General features: G+C 41.7%; 3 protein-coding genes across 3 annotated transcripts in view; 2 read left to right on the top strand and 1 right to left on the bottom strand.

Annotated features, from left to right (window-relative positions):
* Nucleotides 1-2,313: 2,313 nt before the first annotated feature.
* On the top strand, nucleotides 2,314-6,817 carry cpa5 (carboxypeptidase A5). Its single transcript, XM_041038268.1, has 11 exons — nucleotides 2,314-2,624; nucleotides 3,500-3,581; nucleotides 3,792-3,926; nucleotides 4,059-4,163; nucleotides 4,414-4,515; nucleotides 4,620-4,721; nucleotides 4,821-4,931; nucleotides 5,115-5,205; nucleotides 5,565-5,764; nucleotides 5,876-5,960; nucleotides 6,465-6,817. The coding sequence occupies exons 1-11, from the start codon at nucleotides 2,560-2,562 to the stop codon at nucleotides 6,650-6,652; spliced, it is 1,266 nt and encodes a 421-aa protein (XP_040894202.1). The 5' UTR covers nucleotides 2,314-2,559; the 3' UTR covers nucleotides 6,653-6,817.
* A 544-nt stretch (nucleotides 6,818-7,361) lies between these two features.
* On the bottom strand, nucleotides 7,362-14,272 carry cep41 (centrosomal protein 41). Its single transcript, XM_041038269.1, has 11 exons — nucleotides 14,200-14,272; nucleotides 13,807-13,870; nucleotides 13,629-13,676; nucleotides 11,936-11,997; nucleotides 11,516-11,585; nucleotides 11,169-11,313; nucleotides 10,146-10,309; nucleotides 9,980-10,047; nucleotides 9,745-9,859; nucleotides 9,216-9,428; nucleotides 7,362-8,920 (listed from the first exon to the last, which is right to left on the bottom strand). Exons 1-11 carry the CDS (start codon nucleotides 14,230-14,232, stop codon nucleotides 8,793-8,795), a joined length of 1,110 nt encoding a protein of 369 aa, XP_040894203.1. The 5' UTR covers nucleotides 14,233-14,272; the 3' UTR covers nucleotides 7,362-8,792.
* A 412-nt stretch (nucleotides 14,273-14,684) lies between these two features.
* poc1b (POC1 centriolar protein B) overlaps nucleotides 14,685-19,084 on the top strand; it is a 40,719-nt gene continuing 36,319 nt past the window's right edge. The window contains exons 1-10 of the mRNA XM_041038267.1: nucleotides 14,685-14,963; nucleotides 15,604-15,688; nucleotides 15,920-16,091; nucleotides 16,324-16,503; nucleotides 16,733-16,840; nucleotides 17,404-17,519; nucleotides 17,971-18,104; nucleotides 18,259-18,327; nucleotides 18,472-18,624; nucleotides 18,962-19,039. Of these exons, the coding sequence (XP_040894201.1) occupies nucleotides 14,940-14,963; nucleotides 15,604-15,688; nucleotides 15,920-16,091; nucleotides 16,324-16,503; nucleotides 16,733-16,840; nucleotides 17,404-17,519; nucleotides 17,971-18,104; nucleotides 18,259-18,327; nucleotides 18,472-18,624; nucleotides 18,962-19,039 (1,119 nt within the window). The 5' untranslated portion in view covers nucleotides 14,685-14,939. The remainder of the gene's footprint in view (nucleotides 14,964-15,603; nucleotides 15,689-15,919; nucleotides 16,092-16,323; nucleotides 16,504-16,732; nucleotides 16,841-17,403; nucleotides 17,520-17,970; nucleotides 18,105-18,258; nucleotides 18,328-18,471; nucleotides 18,625-18,961; nucleotides 19,040-19,084) is intronic.

The raw sequence follows: 19,084 nt of genomic DNA, 5'->3' as shown, positions 1-19,084 counted from the left end.
ACAAGGAATTATTTTTTCTGCTCACACGTCAGTTGGCAGTGTCAGAGTTTAGACTGTAGGTGGCACCCTCAGCCAAAACTGAAAATTCACCTTCCCCAGACATTTTACTCAACACGCCAGAAGGTGTCCACACCAGAAGAAACACAGCAGTGGTCATTTATTCAAAGGGCTTAAAGTTAAATGTTGGATGCTCAAAGCATCAGTGGGGCTTCATGTCTGATCTGTTCAGGTTCAAGCCGGTGTTTGTGCTCTAATTTACCAGCTGGTCATTGTATGGTACCTTGGCATTAAGTATTTGTTTTGTATGTTTTGTATTGTCACTTTATTGGATAATATATTAGAGTTTTTCCCATGTTTTCACTGTGTAGCAACAACAACACAAACACAGACTCTCCCAAATGTGTTCTCCATCATTTCTGCAGTAACTTTTAATGTGTAAAACATGAATTGCAGCTTTAAGCTGCGGTCACTTTCAAGCCATCAACTATATTTCATACCATTGTTCATCCAAATGAATAGTAACAGTTCAGCAGCAGCAAAGACATCAGCCAAGATCAGTGGCAGTTAGCATAGTTGCTGATCTATTGGCAACCAAAATGTACCTTCTGCCTCCATTTACATCTTATAACTACTAAACAGACAATCAAATGTATGTTTTCTTGTATTTCTGTCAAAATCATATTTAATTTTGCTCCTGAGAATCAGTATCTCATTGCCTCAGTGTGTATCACAGGGTATATTTAGAACTGATCTGAGTCTCCCATGCAACTAATATGATTCATTGTTTCATCAGATAAGAACACATCATAATAAGGAAGTAGCACATTCTCAAAATGCTGTTTCACAGTGACAAACATGTAGGCTTTTAGTTGATGTCTTTAGAGATGCCTGAACCAAGCATCTAGGACGCTTCAGCAGGATGGACGTGGACCGAATACACTCTCTGCTTCACTGTAAGTCTCTGTGAATCAGAAACCCTCCAGCAGGTGTTTTCCACTCCTGACTCTGCCTCGGCTTCTGTCTCTTTACTTTTCCTCTGCAATGTCCTTATCAGCTGTGTTGCATAAGACAGACTCGCAGATTCTGGAACATGTACATTGGAGAGGGGCCGTGTTAGTGAGTAATGTTAAGGATCTTTACTTTACTATAATGTGAACTGACTTTAAATGATTACATGCTCAAATATGCGGTCAATACATACACATAAGAATGCGTCTGTATGAGGAAAGTATTTCATTTTAAAATGTTATCTGATGTCCATTGTTCGACATTCAAACATTCTTCATGACTGTACCCACTGAAATGGGACTGCTTTAGAGGCAGAAAGTAAAACCTGCCTATTAATGTTAACAGTGATTTCTGCTTCGATGGATGTTTTCGGTTTGTTAGCGCCGGCATCACAGTTTTGGATATCTCATTTTGAAATGAAACCCTGCTAAAGCACCAGATGTGAATTTTTGCACCCTGACATCTCAAGTTGTCTCGAGGCAGGACATGTTTCTCTGCTAACATGTAGCGTTCACAGTACATCTCATCACATCTCAGCAGCTGGTTTAAATTTAGCTCGTTGGAGCTGTCCGCTGACTTATTGCAGTGTTGCCCCAACAGGAGCAAAAAGGAAGTTAAAACACACAGTGGACGGCCATGTCTTCTCGTTGAGCTGTAAACAGAACATAGATCAGTACTTCAGACCAACTCATTAATTCTTTTGTTTTCCTGGTGAGATTTTGCTGACCCACAGCAAACAACAAATGAACAATGAAACCACACCATGTAGGCTAAAATTGAGGTAAATATGTTTAAATACTGGTGTTGCACATAAGAGTCACATTCACTGGGAAGGACATGTATTTTTAAAAGCAAATACTACAATGACAAGTTGTAGCTGCCTACAACTTGTCAACCTTTTGGTCCCATAAATTTCTTCCATAATCATGTGGTTTTTATGGGTGCTAGCATGATTAGTTAATTAATAGATGAATGGAGCTGCTGAGCAGGAAACAACTATAAGAATTTTAATAATCAGTTTTTGTTTATCAAGTGTTCTCTGGTTCTAGCCTCTCAGAAGTGAAGTTTAGCTGTTTTACTCCATTTTATTTTACTGTAAAATTAAAACATCTTTGAAGACTTTTTTTTTTCACTTCCAGCATTTTATAAACTAAGAGGTTAATCAATGATGCAAATATGATTTAATGAAAATTCTACACAGACACTTAATAGTGCAGTAACAAGTCCTTTTAAAGGTACATATATAAACTATATGTTCTGTGTATGTCATAGAACTGGAGAGGCGACTGGGTTCTCCAAATGGACTGAGACAAATTACATCAGGCCTTGAGCAACTTTGCCTTTTCTTCATAAAGTGAACAAAGAATGTCAAAAACATGTGAGTGCATGCTGCAACCTTTGGTTTGATGTCTCCAGACCTGTGTGGGAAAGACGCAAGCTGTTGAAACACTCACATCACCTTAAGCAAGGTCGTGGTTTGGACACATGACCTGGCACATTAAGCCATAAAAGCCTGTTTTTGGCCCTGCCACTTTCACACTGCTGGTCAGGATGAGGGGGCTGCTCGCATTCGCCGCGCTGTTTGTGGCCGTTCTCGGCAAGGAAACGTTTGAGGGGTAAGTGACTCTTCAGTGGCTTCAGGATGACAAATTCTGCATCAGCCTCCTGCAACTATTTGCTGAAGCTATTCTGTGAAATATTCTCACCCAAGACTCCAGATGTCTTGTGCATTGTTTTTACCCAAAGTCCCAAAACTCAGTCCAACAATTTTTGTATCTTTAGACACTTTGGATCCCCACAAGAATTTAAAAAGTAATAATAATAATAATAATAATAATAATAATAATAATAATAATAAAATCACATCACATACACACACATACTAAAATCTTTCCCTCTCACTCACATCCCAAGCTCCTCTTTTATTGCTGCTTATGTTTATTTAAAGTGTGCAAAAAATGAGGGGTGTTAAAACCATTTAACATCTTGTGTAAGGGATTTTGGCTTGTAAATTTGACCCAAAAAGACAGATCCGCGTGCCGCCAGTTGAGAGAGTTCACTCCTTGTGGTTAAACCTGCTGCACAATTCTAATAATCTACACCCTATCAGATATTAGGAAATTTGGTTCATGTTGATGAAATTTATCTGGATTTATCTGGAGAATAAATTTTCACATAGAATTATTTTATTACTGGGCTTTAAAGTCCTTCAGACATTTTTAAGTCATCCGTTGTTGCCCTCTGGGGCCACCAAAGAGTAAAGGTATTTAGTTCCATTTAAACAGTAGATTAAAGCCACTCTGGGGAATCAACCCTGGGAAATGCCTTGCTCTACCATCATCACTCAGTGCTCTCAGTGTACAACCTCTGCATAAACAGAACCAGAGAGAAATCTTACTTCAGTGTATGTGTGTACCAACCTCTCCCTTGGTCTGAGGACCAGCCTGAGTTGAGTAAAATGTTGTACAACGTTCTGCTTGTCTGCTTCCAGGCATCAAGTGCTGCGCATTATTCCAAGGGATGATGTCCAGCTGTCTCTCATCAAGGACCTGGAAGACAGGATCGAGTTCGAGGTCAGCTTTCATCTGCCATCAAAAATTTAAAAAAAAATTCAATTAAATGGGAAGTAAAATGAAAAGAGCGAAGCTTCAGATAATCAACACCCTTTTCTTTAGCATCTTTATCTCTTCTTTATACAAACCTCTTTGCTCCAAGAACCAAGTGAATAAAATTCAAATGTAATTGGACTTAATTTGCGGTATGATGTCTGTGTTTCCTTTCAGCTGGACTTCTGGATGGGTGTGACTACAGTGGCCGCTCCTGTGGACGTGAGAGTTCCCTTCCACAGCCTGCAGTCCATCAAAATTTACCTGGAGACTCAGGACATCGAGTACTCCATCATGATTGAAGACCTGCAGGTACGAGACCTGCAAACAGCTTGAATGGGAACAGTAGTGATTCCCTAAATTCACTGCAATCAGACGCAGTTCAGTCTGACTTTGGTTTTTCTGATGTCAAACTCAAACATTAATGGCATCGCTGGTCTTCAGATGATGCTGGATGAGGAGCAGGAGGAGATGGACTCTGCTGCTCGTGTCGCTGAGGCCAGGAACACCGACAACTTTGACTTCTCCACGTACCACACCCTCTCCGAGGTTAGTACATGCACTCATTCTGACTACTGAACAGCAAAAGCATGATTTATTAAAGCGCTATGCTGCACTAGAGTCTGAAAATTAAAGCATGTTTTCACCAAAACTGACATATAGTACACATGAAATTTAAAATGTATTATGTTACAGCCCAAAATAATATCACTTCAAAAACAACTCACTCAATACAGAATTATGACACATTGAACTAATGCTCATTCACTGAAAGCAAGATGTATTGTCTCTGGTTTAGATCTACAGCTTCCAGGACATGCTGGTGGCTGAGAATCCCACCCTGGTCAGCAAGATGGTGATTGGTCAGAGCTACGAGGGCCGTCCCCTGAATGTGCTCAAGGTAAATAAAACAGGTCCAGTAAAAACTCTTTCAGAAACATGTTTACTTATTTTTTCTTTCCTTGATGTTTTGTTTTACTGTTCCTTTCCTTTGCTTTGTCTTAGTTCAGCACTGGTGGAACCAACCGTCCCGCCATCTGGATCGACACTGGAATCCACTCCAGAGAGTGGGTCACTCAGGCCAGCGGCACCTGGTTTGCCAAAAAGGTGCTTTGATCATTATCAGACTGTTCTTCTCTGTCTCTCCAGCTTCCTAACGTTAATCTGCTGCACTGAACATTATGTCCTTTATGTTCCTGCCATCAGATTGTGACTGATTATGGAACTGACCCTGCTTTGACCGCCATCCTCAATGAGATGGACATCTACCTGGAGATTGTGACCAACCCTGATGGCTTCTTCTACACCCATAACAGCGTAAGTCTCTGATTTTACTATAATTTCCGGCCACATTCAAACTTTTTGATGATGTATGTTCAGACAGATTAAATATGTAAAAATAGAAGATTAACATCAGTTACATGGAAGTCAACAATAATATAAGTGACTAGTCTCACACAGACAAGAAAAAAAATGGATGACTCATTCTGATGTTTCTAGAATAGAATGTGGCGTAAGACCAGGAAGCCCAACCCCGGCTCCAGCTGTGTTGGAGTCGATCCTAACAGGAACTGGGATGCTGGTTTTGGAGGTAATGTCTTCTCCTTGTCACTGAAATATATTGTTTCTGTGCAGCACACATTGATATCTGCACATATCATTTTCAATGCTACCACTAAGTGGCACCATAATACCAGAGTTTTAAATCCTGCCCAAAATGGCCTTAAACACAATGATTCTTGAGTCCAGCTATGGTCAGAGGGTCAGAACAGGACGTGTTGACCCTTTGCACTGTGTGGAGACCCTTGCATTGTGAGTTTTAGCATGTTTTAGTGCCCCGGGCCTGTTCTGATGCTTTTGTTTTGCCTAGTCATCACAGTAATGTTAAGTCAGCAGCTGTTCATGATGACGTTTCTTTGCAGTGTCTCTGACTCTGTTGTCATCGTGTAGGACCTGGTGCCAGCAACAGGCCCTGCTCAGAGACCTACCATGGGCCCAGGGCTCACTCTGAGTCTGAGGTCAAGTCCATTGTGGACTTTGTGAAGTCCCATGGCAACTTCAAGGCCTTCATCTCCATCCATTCCTACTCCCAGATGCTCCTGTATCCTTATGGCTACACCAGGACTCCAGTCAAGGACCAGCCTGAGCTGGTAAAAACCACTTTTCAAGATCAAACTGGGGAAGCTGATTGAAGAAAATGCAAAAGCAACATGAGAAACTATGAACAAATATTCATATGATATGGTCATCTCTTTCCACAGCACGCTCTGGCCAAGAAGGCTATCACTGACCTGGCTTCCCTGTATGGTACTTCGTACAGATACGGCAGCATCATCAGCACTATCTGTGAGTTTCAGCAGCACTGCTTACAATATAGAATGGAATTATAGTTTTCTATTCTCATTATTTTTATTTTCAGCTCTAATTGCAGTTGTGGTGATATTAACCATTGTTTAACTGGGAAACAGCAGATTAATAATTTTTTTTTTCTTTTAAAATGTGACTATAGAAATGACAGAATACACTTTAGCAGAGTGAATGTTTCTCTGTATTTAAGAAACTGTGACACAGGAAGCTGCTTTGTTTTTTTTAGCCACTTTGTTTCACCTACTCAGTCTAAACAAAAGGCTGGATTCTTGATTTGACAGTACTCAGACTAAACTGGGTAATTTAGCAAAGCAAAGTGTGCATTGGTGTCTGCCACATTGTCTGTTTTCACTCTGGCTTTAACTATAAAAGACTCTCTGAGATACTCTGAAAGAGCAGAGGGTCTCCTTGTGGCTGCCACCTGAAAACCTGTATCTTACACCTGAAGAATGATCCTCTGAACAATGTCTGTTTCAATTGCAGACCAAGCCAGTGGCGGCACCATTGACTGGACCTACAACCAGGGCATCAAGTACTCTTACACCTTTGAGCTGAGGGATACCGGTCGGTACGGCTTCCTCCTGCCAGCCAACCAGATCATCCCCACCGCCAAGGAGACTTGGCTGGCTCTGATGGCCATCATGGATCACACCTTCAAAAACCCATACTAAAGACATGTGTGTGTGTAAGTGGAGAAGCCCTTGCTGGCAAATGTCACTTTTAAAAATGTCACCTTCAAGACTAATATTATCACCATCGTCATCCTCATCATACACCATGACTCGTTGGATAGTATGAAAACCACAAACAGATAAATAAATGAACACACTGGAAAACAGCAGTTTCTGTCTTTATGACGTGAACACACACACACACACACACACACGCACGCACACACATTTTTCTAAGATCACTCCCACACCCTCCAAATCTCATTACATCATTAACCAGTATTTGCCTGTGTTTCTTTTATTAGAAATATCTTAAACCAAAATTAAATCACTACATTGAATAAAAGTAGGCGTGGCACAGAGTGAAAATTTGTCTTTTTTGACCTCAGTTTATTTCTTCTTGTTTCACCCTGATCCCACCACTTTTCAAATTCATTTTAATCTTAAAGTAAATTTATCCCACACTGGGTGGAAGAAAATAAATTATATTACAAACTTGACCTCACTTTAGGATTAGTCATTGCGGATACAAGTGTGAGCTATCTGTCTAAAAGTGATTTTATAGAAACTCTTTTTTTAATCGCAGGGAGTGGTTACAGTGATCCCACAGTAAACCGCTGAATTAGAAGAACAGGTTTTCATTATCCAGGTGATATTCATTCATTTTAATATTCATCATTTCATGACTCCTATACAGCAATCATACACTTTATTCGTACACATTAATTCACCAACAAAGTCATGAGATCAGCTGGTTAAAGTCAGTTAAGACTGATGATGAAAACACAATATTAATCACTAAAGTAGAGAAGTCCGTATTTTCATTAAATGCACTTCATACGAGACTATGTGAGTGTACCAAGGGCTCCAAGCACAACGGAACAAGCCACTGACATGCCGACAAAACAAAAGGCCACAAATTAGAAATACTGTTTGTCAAATACCTCTGTAGGAACTGAAGTGCTGCTGGAAACGTTGTTACAGCCATGACATAATGCCCATTTCCTTCCTTCAGTGACACTGCGAGTGAACAATGAATCAGTGTGATCACAGTGTACATCGATCCTCTCTCACACACACACACAGGCAAAAAAAAAAAAAAAAGTCACAGTAACATCAGTTGCACATAAAGACTGTTGGTGTGTCAGTTAAGGAATTAGAATAAGACATCATGACAGCATGAAGCATATTAGAAAAATACAGCACAACTTTTTTGTTTTTACAAAATGGATCAGGCTCTGTGACATTATTTATACAAACATTACACCTCACATGAAACAGCAATTCCCAGCATATCCTTCATGTCATGTCAACATTCAATTATTCTGTCTGCAGCAATTCCACCCTCAGTCCTTAAAGAAGGCCGTTTATTTGGTGGCTGTCGTGCCGACGGAGCTAAACACACCCTTTAATAATAATAAAGTTAAAATGAAAGGAAAAAAAAAAAAAGCAAATTTCAGCAATTTACCCACAGAAATGAGTGATTATTTAAATAGATTCATGTCCTGGTGAAAAATGAAGCACAGGGTTACATGAAATGTTAATTTGAGTGCAATAAGGTTTTCACGTTCACAGATGAGGCACTGTGCAAACATTCAAATATACACAAATTATTAAATATCTTTAAAAAAAAAAAACCAAAACTGCTGTCAGAGGAAGACGAGTGGGGGGTGTTACACTGTTTAATGATGACACCGAAATGAAATATCTACACATATTTCATTTGTAAATTTCATGGATTTAATGGACACTCACTGTTGTCGTGTAGTGTTGATTACTTTTCCGAGCTGTGCGCACTGTAACTTCCAAAACTTAAAAACACAAAACTTGAGAAGAGTTCACATTCAGCATCTGTGTCAGAAGAAATTCTGGAGTGAAACACGGTGCAGGGCACCAGAGACACATTGGAAACACAACATCTCTCTGTGTGTACAAGCTGCTGTAATAAAGTGATTGAGGTGTTTCCTGTTCACCTCTGACTGTACAGCAGTATTGTGGAAACTTATTGTGCAGACGGGACCAAAGGTGTGTTTCTTTACAGCAATGGAATGGGGGGGTGGGGGTGTAACCTGAAATAAATGGACTTTGTGTTGGAGGTATGTTTGTTTGTGTACATCTGTGTGGCTGAGGGTGGATGGGGTTATTTCCAGGGTCTACTGCTTTGAACCCTAGCGCTGTCCCTCCCAGCGGTGGAGGAACCCTGTTGACTCCGAGCGCTGGACGCTTTAGACTGAGAGCTGATGGTTGACATGCGGCTGGACATACGGCCTGCAGTAAAAACACACGCAAACAACAGTGACAAATGTGAAATGAAATGATGAGACAGGGAAAAAAATCACATTTGTCACTGTAACTTCCTCGAGGTGGCAGTAAGTTAGGTTTATGCTCTTTGGTTCTGATTCATGATTTCAATCTGCCTGATATTAGAATTTTGTGGAGCAGGTGAAAAAGAAACAATGTGAAATGTGTCTACAGCCAAACATACAAACCATCACATGTGGAATAAAGTCTCCAACAATACATAAATCACATAAATCATTAGGAAAAGACAGAGTGGTCTTACTGTTGGAGTTACATGGGATGAGGATCTCCTCCAGCTGCTCCTGGATCTTGGCCAGCTCGTCGGATGTGAACCGCCACCTCTTCTCTGCTGCTTGCAGCTGCTGCTGCACAGAGCTCTTCTTCCCCTTCGACGACGTGGGAGAGGACAGGCACGAGGTCGGGATGGAACCCGTCGTCATCCCCTCTGGAAATTTCTGAGCGATCACTTTTAGACCTGGGAGAGGACAGCAGAGTGGGATGATAGCTTGTAATCTTTTTTAAAGGTAAAATGCATGTTGCATCAGTTGACTGATTTTAAATTATATGGAAATAAAATTGCCCTCCGTTTCACCAGACTTTTTTTTCCCCCTGTGTTAAGCAGCATTGTGGTCATTAACAATCCCTTAATAATAATAATCCTTTCCTGGAGTACTCCATACTCATTCAAATGCACAAATGCTACCTCAAGCCCCACTCATGACTACAACCATGCAGCGGTGATTAACCTTCACTATGGCTTAGATTACTTTTAGACAGAAATAAGATCTTACCTCCAGACAGCATAAACAGATTTTCAAATCCTCGTTCACACATGGTGGTGGCTGCCTGGCTGGCGATTCTCTCATCCTCATCATACACAATGATGATCTTCCCTGCTGCATTTTTCTACACAGTGTGAGTTAAGCTCAGACGAGACAGTAACTACATTTGAAAAATCCATGACTGATTTTATACATGAAAACATGTCTAAAGCAGAGGTGAATGGTAATCAGTGTTGAAGGATACATATTCCAGCACTTCTCTGGTATAGGGGTTCATTGTCCGAGACAGTGTGGCAATGGGGAAACTGTGCGCTGTAAGAAAGACAAATGATAACAAGGATGATAAAAATATTCTATTTAGCAAGAACAACTTAATGACTTCTTTGAAGCTTCATTTTCATGACACCCACCGCTGATAATGTGACAGCGGTCGTATTGGTCGCGGTCTCGCACATCCAGCAGTAAGTAGGGGCAGTCGGGGTAGGGCCCGTCAGCCAGCTCGGGGCTACACACCTCATTCTGCATCTTTGGAGTGTTTCTGTCCAGGTTCAGCTCTCCCACGCCGCTGATAACGCTGTGAGGGGTCAAAGGTTATGGGCTTATGTTATTTAGCCTGATTTCTTTCCATTCCTCATTTGTTTAAATTTTGCTGTGGACAGCTCCTTGAAGGAAAAACACTGTGGAAGCACACCACTTTCCCCCTGTGTGGGTAGGTTTACCGGTGCTGCCCTACTTTCTCTCTCTATCTGCCCTCCCCACAGGGTGAAGGTGACCTAAAAGCTCTGCCAAGTCTGCGGCCCCCTGAGAGGTCACAGATAGAGTTACACTCCTGGGGTTCCTGTTCAAGCTGGTGGGGGGAGAGGATGCAGGTGAGAGGAGGAGACGCTAATAACAGATTGAGGGAGGTTATTTTGCGGTTTACAAGAGGGCAGGGGTGTAGGACGGGCAGATGTCTTGAGGGACAAATAAGGGGATGCACAGTATGTTGGGTGCAGACACAGGTATAGTGGGTGTAGGATTACCTCTGTTCTTGTGATTAGGGATCGTGCTTGTTGGATGCTGTGTGTGACAGAGGATGATTGTGTGAGCCTTTGTGTATGGGAGTATAGGTAACAGGCTGCACAGGTGTTAATGGCTTTATAGCTAATATGTATAGAATGATGGTGAAACCACCAAAAAGTCAGAGGAAGGATCAGTTCACTCAAGTTTTTAGCTATGTTAGGTATTGGCTGCATATTTCTGAGATAGCTATCTCAAAACATGGGAACATAAAACCAAAACCTGCCCATCTGCTCCGCTAGATATTAGTAGAGGTCATGTAATATGGGTGAACAGACCCCTTTAACACATGTACCGTGTACATGGTACACGTGGTACACGGTACATGCGGGTTATTCAGTGAGGGTTTCCAGGGTTTCTGAGTTGTACAGTACCTTAGCAGCGTTGACCTGGCAGAGTAGCAGATTTCCCTGGTGTCGCCTGCATCCTGGCGATTGGAAAGAGGCAACGCCTGTGGGGAGCCGTTGGTGTGTTCAGACAGACTCTCAAGGTCTGCATCAGACACCACTGACAGACCATCTGCAAATGAGTGGGAAATTAAGAGACTGTCACCTACTGTTAGAGACTTAAGTCCATTTAACATGCATTACAGTTTCTCCACCACAAGTTAATGTTAGTGACCCAAATTTAATCTGTATTAAAATGTTAACGATCCATGTGGTATGAAGCTGGAGGTGAGTAATGTTTCATTATGTGAAGTGAATTGTGCGTGCTGTGTTACCTTCTAGACCATGTGATTCACCGTCATTCTCGCTTTCATTCAGGTCTGACACAGAGGCTACCTGAAGTATCTGGTGAGAAAAAAGAAGTCTGGAAATCAACAATACTTGTACTAGGAACAAAAACTGCTAAGAAATTGGAAGTAGAAGTGCAAACAGAATAGTATCCTGCAGTCTGTGAATGAAGGTAACAAACCAAGCCAAATGGTTTGACAGAGCTGTGTCCAGGCCTATTCACACAAGTAGTCTATCAATTATTGAGGACTGTAAACGGATCGGGTTTCCTCTCTACATTCATTCATTCAGTCATTCATTCAGTCACCTCCAAAATGTAGACCACAAAAGGCCAGACTCCCCATTAACTACAACCTAAATCTGGCATGATGTCACAGTATTGCAAGGAAATAAACATTGATGCTTACCAATTGTGCAAATGTTGTCACCTTTAACCGCTTGAAGATTTCATCTTTACGATACCTGTAATCTGAGAAAAAGGAAAAAAAAAACTGAACAAAAAACAAATCAGAGAAAAGTTATTGGAAGAAGGAGCCTCACAGACATGATGAAAGTCTTGAAATATTTCATTTAGAATGCGTGCTGAAGCTGAAGCTGATAAATTTGCACCTTGAGTCTGAAGGTCTCAATGATCTAGTAAAATAACTGTAATTATTACCTCAGCCATCGCATGCAACCGTATTACACACAACTCACCTGGGTCTTGCAGATCGTCCTTCTCCTCATCCCCCTCTAATGCTTCAGTAAACCTCAGCTCCACCCTGTCTGTTCCCATGCTACCTTTCAGCTAAAGCTGCAACTACTTCACCTAAATCAAGCTGCTCAGAGTCAGTTTTATCAGCGCTATTGATAATGGTATTATCCACAGTGTGACCTCACTATCTCACACTTTCTCAAAGACCCTTGCTGGCACCTGACCAGCACAGCCCCACAGTCTGCATCCAGTCCCACAAAGGAATAATTGTGGACAGCAGTACAATCCTCCATTGAAAAGAGAAGGAGTCAGTGTCACTTATCCCTGAGAAATCAAAGGACAGGTCAACACCAATGACCACCGTCCACAAAGAACTTATTTAACTGGGAAATATCAGTAGGTTAGAACTTCTTTGGTTGGTTTAAGTACACGCGCAGCAGACAGCATGGAGAAACCCAAAGATCCTTGGGAAAATTAGGTGACAAGTTGGCAAATCTCACTTTAAGAGTACAGCATATAGTTCTCATCCTCTTCACTCTCAGAAAGACCCTTGGGAGGGATTATTTTGCTGGGATTGGATCATGTGTGAGTCCTGCCAAACTTGGCTACCCGATCCATCTGTTAACCTTTGCACAGAGTGGTGACTGTTTATAAGATGCCAGTGCACTAAACTAATGTCATGGTTCCAATAGTCTAATAGCCAAGTGGCAAGAAGCACTATTCTGTGCTTACGAGGTCAAAACTGTGAACCAAAGACAAACCAAGATATGTTGACTACAGGTCAAAAGTTTTAGAACACCCTCATTTTTAGGAACCAAGTAATGGGTGAACAACTTACAGCTTTTCTGCAGCAAAGGAAATAATTTAAGTCTTGTGGGTTGCTGCAAACAATTCGTACAGGTGCCCTAACGTGTCAACTACTTAAAAAACCTCTGTCTGTACAAAGGCAGTGTTGGAACAGAACGTGTTACTATACTCTCTGAAGCATTATTCTGACAATGAACAGTATATTGAATCATAATAGAAAGAAAAAGGCAAGTAATAAAGGAAGACTGACTGGCTGGGCAGGGGCTCTTCTTACAGCAAGATAATGACCCAAAACATTAGAAGAAAAGAACCAGATTATGCCTTTCACATGATGGAAGACCAGAACAGTCTCCAAACCCTATGGAACTGGTTTGGGATGAAGTGGGCAGAAGGTGAAAGCAAATCAAGTGCAACACTTTGTGGGAACTTCTGCAGCAGCTTTATGTTCAGAGTATTTTGGGATGCGAAACTATGTAAATTTCAATAAAAGAAACTGTAAAAGTGTTCTGAACCTTTCACCATTATTATCATATGGACATGCTTTTCAACATATTTTTATTCCTTGCCACTTCTGGTTCCTCCTCAGACAAGTTACTCACTTTTTTTAATCTCCTCCAGTCTTTCCATATACTTTGTAAGGCTGCATCCTATCAAATGAAACAGAACAGCAACACAATTAAGGGCCAAAAAAAGCATTTATAGCTAAATAGTTTGAGATAGCACTGCCTAATATGTTTTTGTAAATAAGGATAGCGCATGTGTACATAGACAAGGTACCTGTGTCCAATCGTGTTTTCACATGCTGATACTTTGCGTTTTTCGGTATTCTTTTTTTCATGTACTAGAAAGAAGAGGACAATGTGGATTCTCGTTAGCTGCATAAACGGGAGCAATGGTTTGGTAACAAAGGTTAACATTATTTAAGTCAGCCTGCCCACAGATTTTAGAGAGACTAACTAAACTAGCTAACTGGTATTGTCATTCTTACAGGTGCACTGTTCATATGGTAACTTAACATTGATGACAGCTAAATAGCTAGCTAGCCAGGTCAGCTACATTTGGTTTTGTTGGCCTAAGCTTTCAGTACAAGCACATTATATGACCGTTAATTCAGCACTGGCAGTAAGCAGGTAAATAAAACAAGTAAAGCTGTCATTTAACAAACGTTACCTCCACACTGCCGATGCCCCGCTTCAACGACATCTTTTCAAACCGAAATACCAAACATCAATTTCCAAGTTTAACAATCTTGTTGCTGATTCGTCAGTGTATTTGGGTGAACCAATCGGAGAAGTCGATACTGCGCCCTTCCCTTCAGAGCAGTTCTATACAACATGACCGGATAGTTGCTAAGCAGCGGAGGACGCTCCACCTTCGTGACATGCGGCGTTCATGTTACATAGAAATAACCGCAACTTTTGGGGTGATAATGCTGAGGTTTTTGGCTCGTCGGCACCGCATTGGAGATGTTCACACATTCTGCATTTGATCGCGCTAAGTTATCAACCGAAATTATTTAATATTTAATTACTTCTTTTCTTTTTTTTTGTTTTCATTTGAATGGAATTTTGGTGATGTTCACCAGATTTGGCCACGGACCTCTGCTTTATTATGTTACGTGAATGCAGCACCACTCTTCGCTGCCACAAGATCAAGCCACAGGTGGCCAGTTATTTAGCTGTAGAATAGCAGGTGTTTTATTTGACTGCTTCCACAAAAAAAAGCTACTTTTCCTTTTAGGACTGATAAAATTCTAAGTCAGCTAAGATTGCTGAAAGACTGCAGAGAGCACCGCAGTATCTGCGTTCGACAGGTCAGGTCTGAGGCAGTTGTTGAAGGCGCACTGTTTGACAGTAATGGAAGGAAGTACAACTTTCCCCCAGCCATTATTAGCTCTGTAAAGACAGCAAATGCCCGCAATGGCGTCTGTTCTGGTAAGTATATTTGTTTTAATACTTAAATAAGGCTAACGGGGAAAGCGTATGTGCTCTGATAACGTACACTGGTGCTAATGGTGGCTGAGTCGGCGAGTTTGCTAGCTGCGTCTCGGCTAAGAGGATTGGGGCTGTCAGAAACACCTTGGGTCCTCTCTGTTAAGTCGTTACAGTATAGTAGACTTGTTTGCTGATAGCTGTTTAAATGGCGTCCTTCAGTTCTGGAGGTTTTTGCTCAGTGTAATGTCTCCTTTATGCTATCTGTAAACATTACCATGCTTCGTCTCGGTCAGGTGGGCAGTGTCCCAGAGGGGCTACCTGCCCAGCCTTGCACTGTAACAACACACCGCGTTTCCTCAGCCCATAGAGAAGGTTTTAGTCTATGGAGCTCTTTCATGAACATGATTTAACTATAAGGTCAAACCTTGCTTTGTTTTTCAGTGTTCACTCACTAGTGCTGAAATCTCAAGAGCATTCTCCTGTCTGAAAAAGTGAAATGCGTTGGCTGAATGTTTGTGTTTTTTTTTTTAATGACTGTGCTATCCATGGAAAATCTGTCCTCTTCAGCACATACTTTACAACCCTCTTCTTCGGCCATTAAAACTGCAGAGGAGTTTTTGCTGACTGACTGTCGTTTTAGGAGGATCCCACCTTAGAGAGACACTTCAAGGGGCATAAAGATGCTGTCACCTGTGCAGACTTCAGTCCAAACAGCAAACAACTGGGTAATACCTACTGTGGCTATATGCTTCACAAATTTACAGATGTTATTTGGCAGTAGGTGGATAGTTACCTCTAATCATGTCATACTTTTGGTTCACAACAATTATCTAATATTGGCTTAACATCAGTGTTCTCCAGAATGGGAGCTGTACTGAATCTAGTGACCTAGTGAAGTTTATTTTGTAATTCTTGGCTGAATTTTCTCCATTCATCTTTTTTTTGTCTTTCTCCAGCCTCGGGGTCAGTGGATAGGAGCCTGATGATCTGGAATCTGGCTCCCAAGGCCAGGGCCTTCCGCTTTGTTGGCCACCAAGATGTCATCACTGGGGTGCAGTTCTCCCCATTGGGTAACCTGGTTGCAACATCCTCCAAGGATAGAACAGTCCGACTGTGGACACCTTCCATGTAGGCCATGTCACTTTTACCAGTTTAATCAGGACTTTTCTGTCCACTAAGTACAATAAATGTGCAGTAATATAAATTATAAAACAAGTGGTCTGATGCTCAGATGGGTGTGCAAATATACTGGGAACGTAGTTACTCAGTAAAATGGCAAGAGGGTCACACAGTGCAGACTGACATAGGCTAGGTCTTAAATTAGTTGTATATTTTGTGTGTGTGCGTGTGTGTGTCATAGGAAAGGAGAGTCAACAGTGTTCAAAGCTCACACCGCCTCAGTGCGCAGCGTTGCTTTCTCCCATGACGGCCAGAGACTGGTGACAGCGTCCGATGACAAGTCGGTCAAAGTGTGGAGTGTTCACCGACAGTGCTTCGTCTATTCCCTCAACCAGCACACGAACTGGGTGCGCTGTGCCAGGTACTGTACAGCACGACTGTCAGCACTCTCTCTAGTTGCAGCATGCAGTTTTCCTATGCATGTGGCACTCCACTTTGGGTGCTGTCACATGTGCACAATCTATATCAGACATCTATGATGAGCACATATACAGTAAGTAAGTCAGTTGTCAGTGTGTAAGCATGTGTAACTGTATGTATTTGCCGTCAGTTGGTCCAACTTGCCTTTTTTTGTCTTTTTCTTCCTGCAGGTTTTCTCCGGATGGGCGCCTCATTGCTTCCTGTGGGGACGACCGTTCAGTCCGGCTTTGGGACACATCCACCAAACAGTGCATCAACTGTTTCACTGACTATGGAGGGTAAGTCCCAAAAACAACCTGCTTGAATGTCTTGTTGTTCTTCTTAGCTTTAACTTTGGCATTAAAAATCAAATTTTCCTTTTTGTATAATTGTACTTGCGCAGTGTCTGATCATTATATGTTTTCCCTTTTTGTATGTTTTCAAACAGTAGAATCAGGCAAATGAATTCTGATTTCTTACAAAACACAGAACAGAATTTAATAGTTTAAAAAAGTATTGATGTAAAAGCTATTGTTTTAGAGTAGTCATTGCTCTGTTCCTCCTATAGATGGCATTGTTGTGTATTATTTACACAGTAGATCAGAGGTGTCCAAACTGTTCCACAAAGGGCCGTGTGGCTGCAGGTTTTTGTTCCAACCAAGCAGCAGCACACCAGACTTGACTCATTTAATCAACTGATCTCAGTCGTCAGACAGCTGATTGGTCAAAGTGCATGCTCTTCATTGGTTGGAACAAAAACCTGCAGCCACACGGCCCTTTGTGGAACAGTTTGGACACCTCTGCAGTAGATTGCTCACCTGCTGCAGGTCACTGACTCCACTGAGTGTTTTTATTATTACAGATCAGCGACGTTTGTTGATTTCAACTCCAGTGGTACCTGCATTGCATCTTCGGGAGCTGAGAGTTCACTGAAAATCTGGGATCTACGGACCAACAAGCTGATTCAGCATTATCAGGGTATGTCAAAATGTCAGAGCTGTAATGATGATAAATATCCAGTCTGGAAAATTAACTAATATTTCTCTATATGAAGAAGATCCTGACTGTAATTGTTTTTCCAGTTTGTCAGCCAAGGAATTAGTTTAGCCATTATCCTTTATGGCACGGGTGAGCAAACTGTTCCACAAAGGGCCGTGTGGCTGCAGGTTTTTGTTCCAACCAATGAAGAGCACACGGTTTGACCAATCAACTGTCTGAAGACTGAGATCAGTTGATTAAATGAGTCAAGTCTGGTGTGCTGCTGCTTGGTTGGAACAAAAACCTGCAGCCACACGGCCCTTTGTGGAACAGTTTGCCCACCCCTGCTTTATGGTATTAAGGCTTGCTTAGATTTTTTATTATGTCTTGTTTTGGAATAAATCACCTTTAATGTGTGTGTGTGGCTGATTTCTGCACCTGTTTGGATCAGTCCACAGTGCAGGAATCAATAGTTTTTCCTTCCACCCATCCAACAACTACCTGATCAGTGGTTCAAGTGACAGCACTGTTAAGATCCTGGACCTGCTGGAGGGACGCCTCATCTACACCCTCCATGGACACAAGGTGATGCTACAGCACAGCTTAGTTCACCCACAGACAGACTATAGGCAGCCTGAGCAGCATTATCCCAATTCCAATGTTTCCTTGGATTAGTCTTTGGTGGTGTTTGTCATGGGAAGATTTGTTATTCACTTGTAGTGTTTACTGTGTTTTTCAGGGAGCTGTAATCACAGTAGCCTTTTCCAGGGCTGGAGATCTCTTTGCCTCAGGGGGAGCTGATGCTCAGGTCGGTGTTTCATGACTCAATGATGTCCCTGTGTTCCCCAAACTCTCAGTCGCTTGTAACTTCAAGGTTATCCTTTTACTTTCTGAAGTAGAAAATGTGAGGGACTTGCATCATAGATGTTGTGCTGGTCCTTTGGTTTCCCAGGTGCTGATGTGGAGGACAAACTTTGACACCAAATCCTACCATGATGTCCTGGAACAGCACGGCCGGAGGTCCACCCCTGATCCCCCACCCCACCTGTCTGACATCCACCCCAAAGGACCCCACCTTCATCACCCACGGTCCACTGCCATTCAGGTCAGTTCATCTTTACTTAACTTCACAATCAAGCATATGCAAATTATTTTTATTAAAGCCTGTGAGTACTGTGTGGAATAATTAGATACTGGTTAAGCTTTTCTAAAATCACACTAATATACAAGCTTAAGTGACGTATTTCTTACAAACCACAACATCATTTACCATAAAAATGAACATGATGAAGGTACAACTTGACAAGACCGGGAATAAAATCAAGAAATCATTATTGCAAAAAGCTGTGTCCTCCTTTAGTAAATTATGCAGACATGAAATAAAGAAATGTGTTGTAAAGGTTTAAAAGGGGAGACACTATGACTTCTCTTCATCTCTGCAGATCAGTCCAACAGTGGCAGACACTCAGTCAACTGACCCGCATGTCATAGAGTTGGGCCGAGCTTCTCACAGCACCATGGTAAGATGGCATACTAAAACAGGAAAGCGAGCCAAATCCCTATTC

Source organism: Toxotes jaculatrix, chromosome 5 (assembly GCF_017976425.1).
Source record: "Toxotes jaculatrix isolate fToxJac2 chromosome 5, fToxJac2.pri, whole genome shotgun sequence".
Taxonomy (NCBI): domain Eukaryota; kingdom Metazoa; phylum Chordata; class Actinopteri; family Toxotidae; genus Toxotes; species Toxotes jaculatrix.
This window is presented reverse-complemented; position numbering and strand designations above follow the sequence as displayed.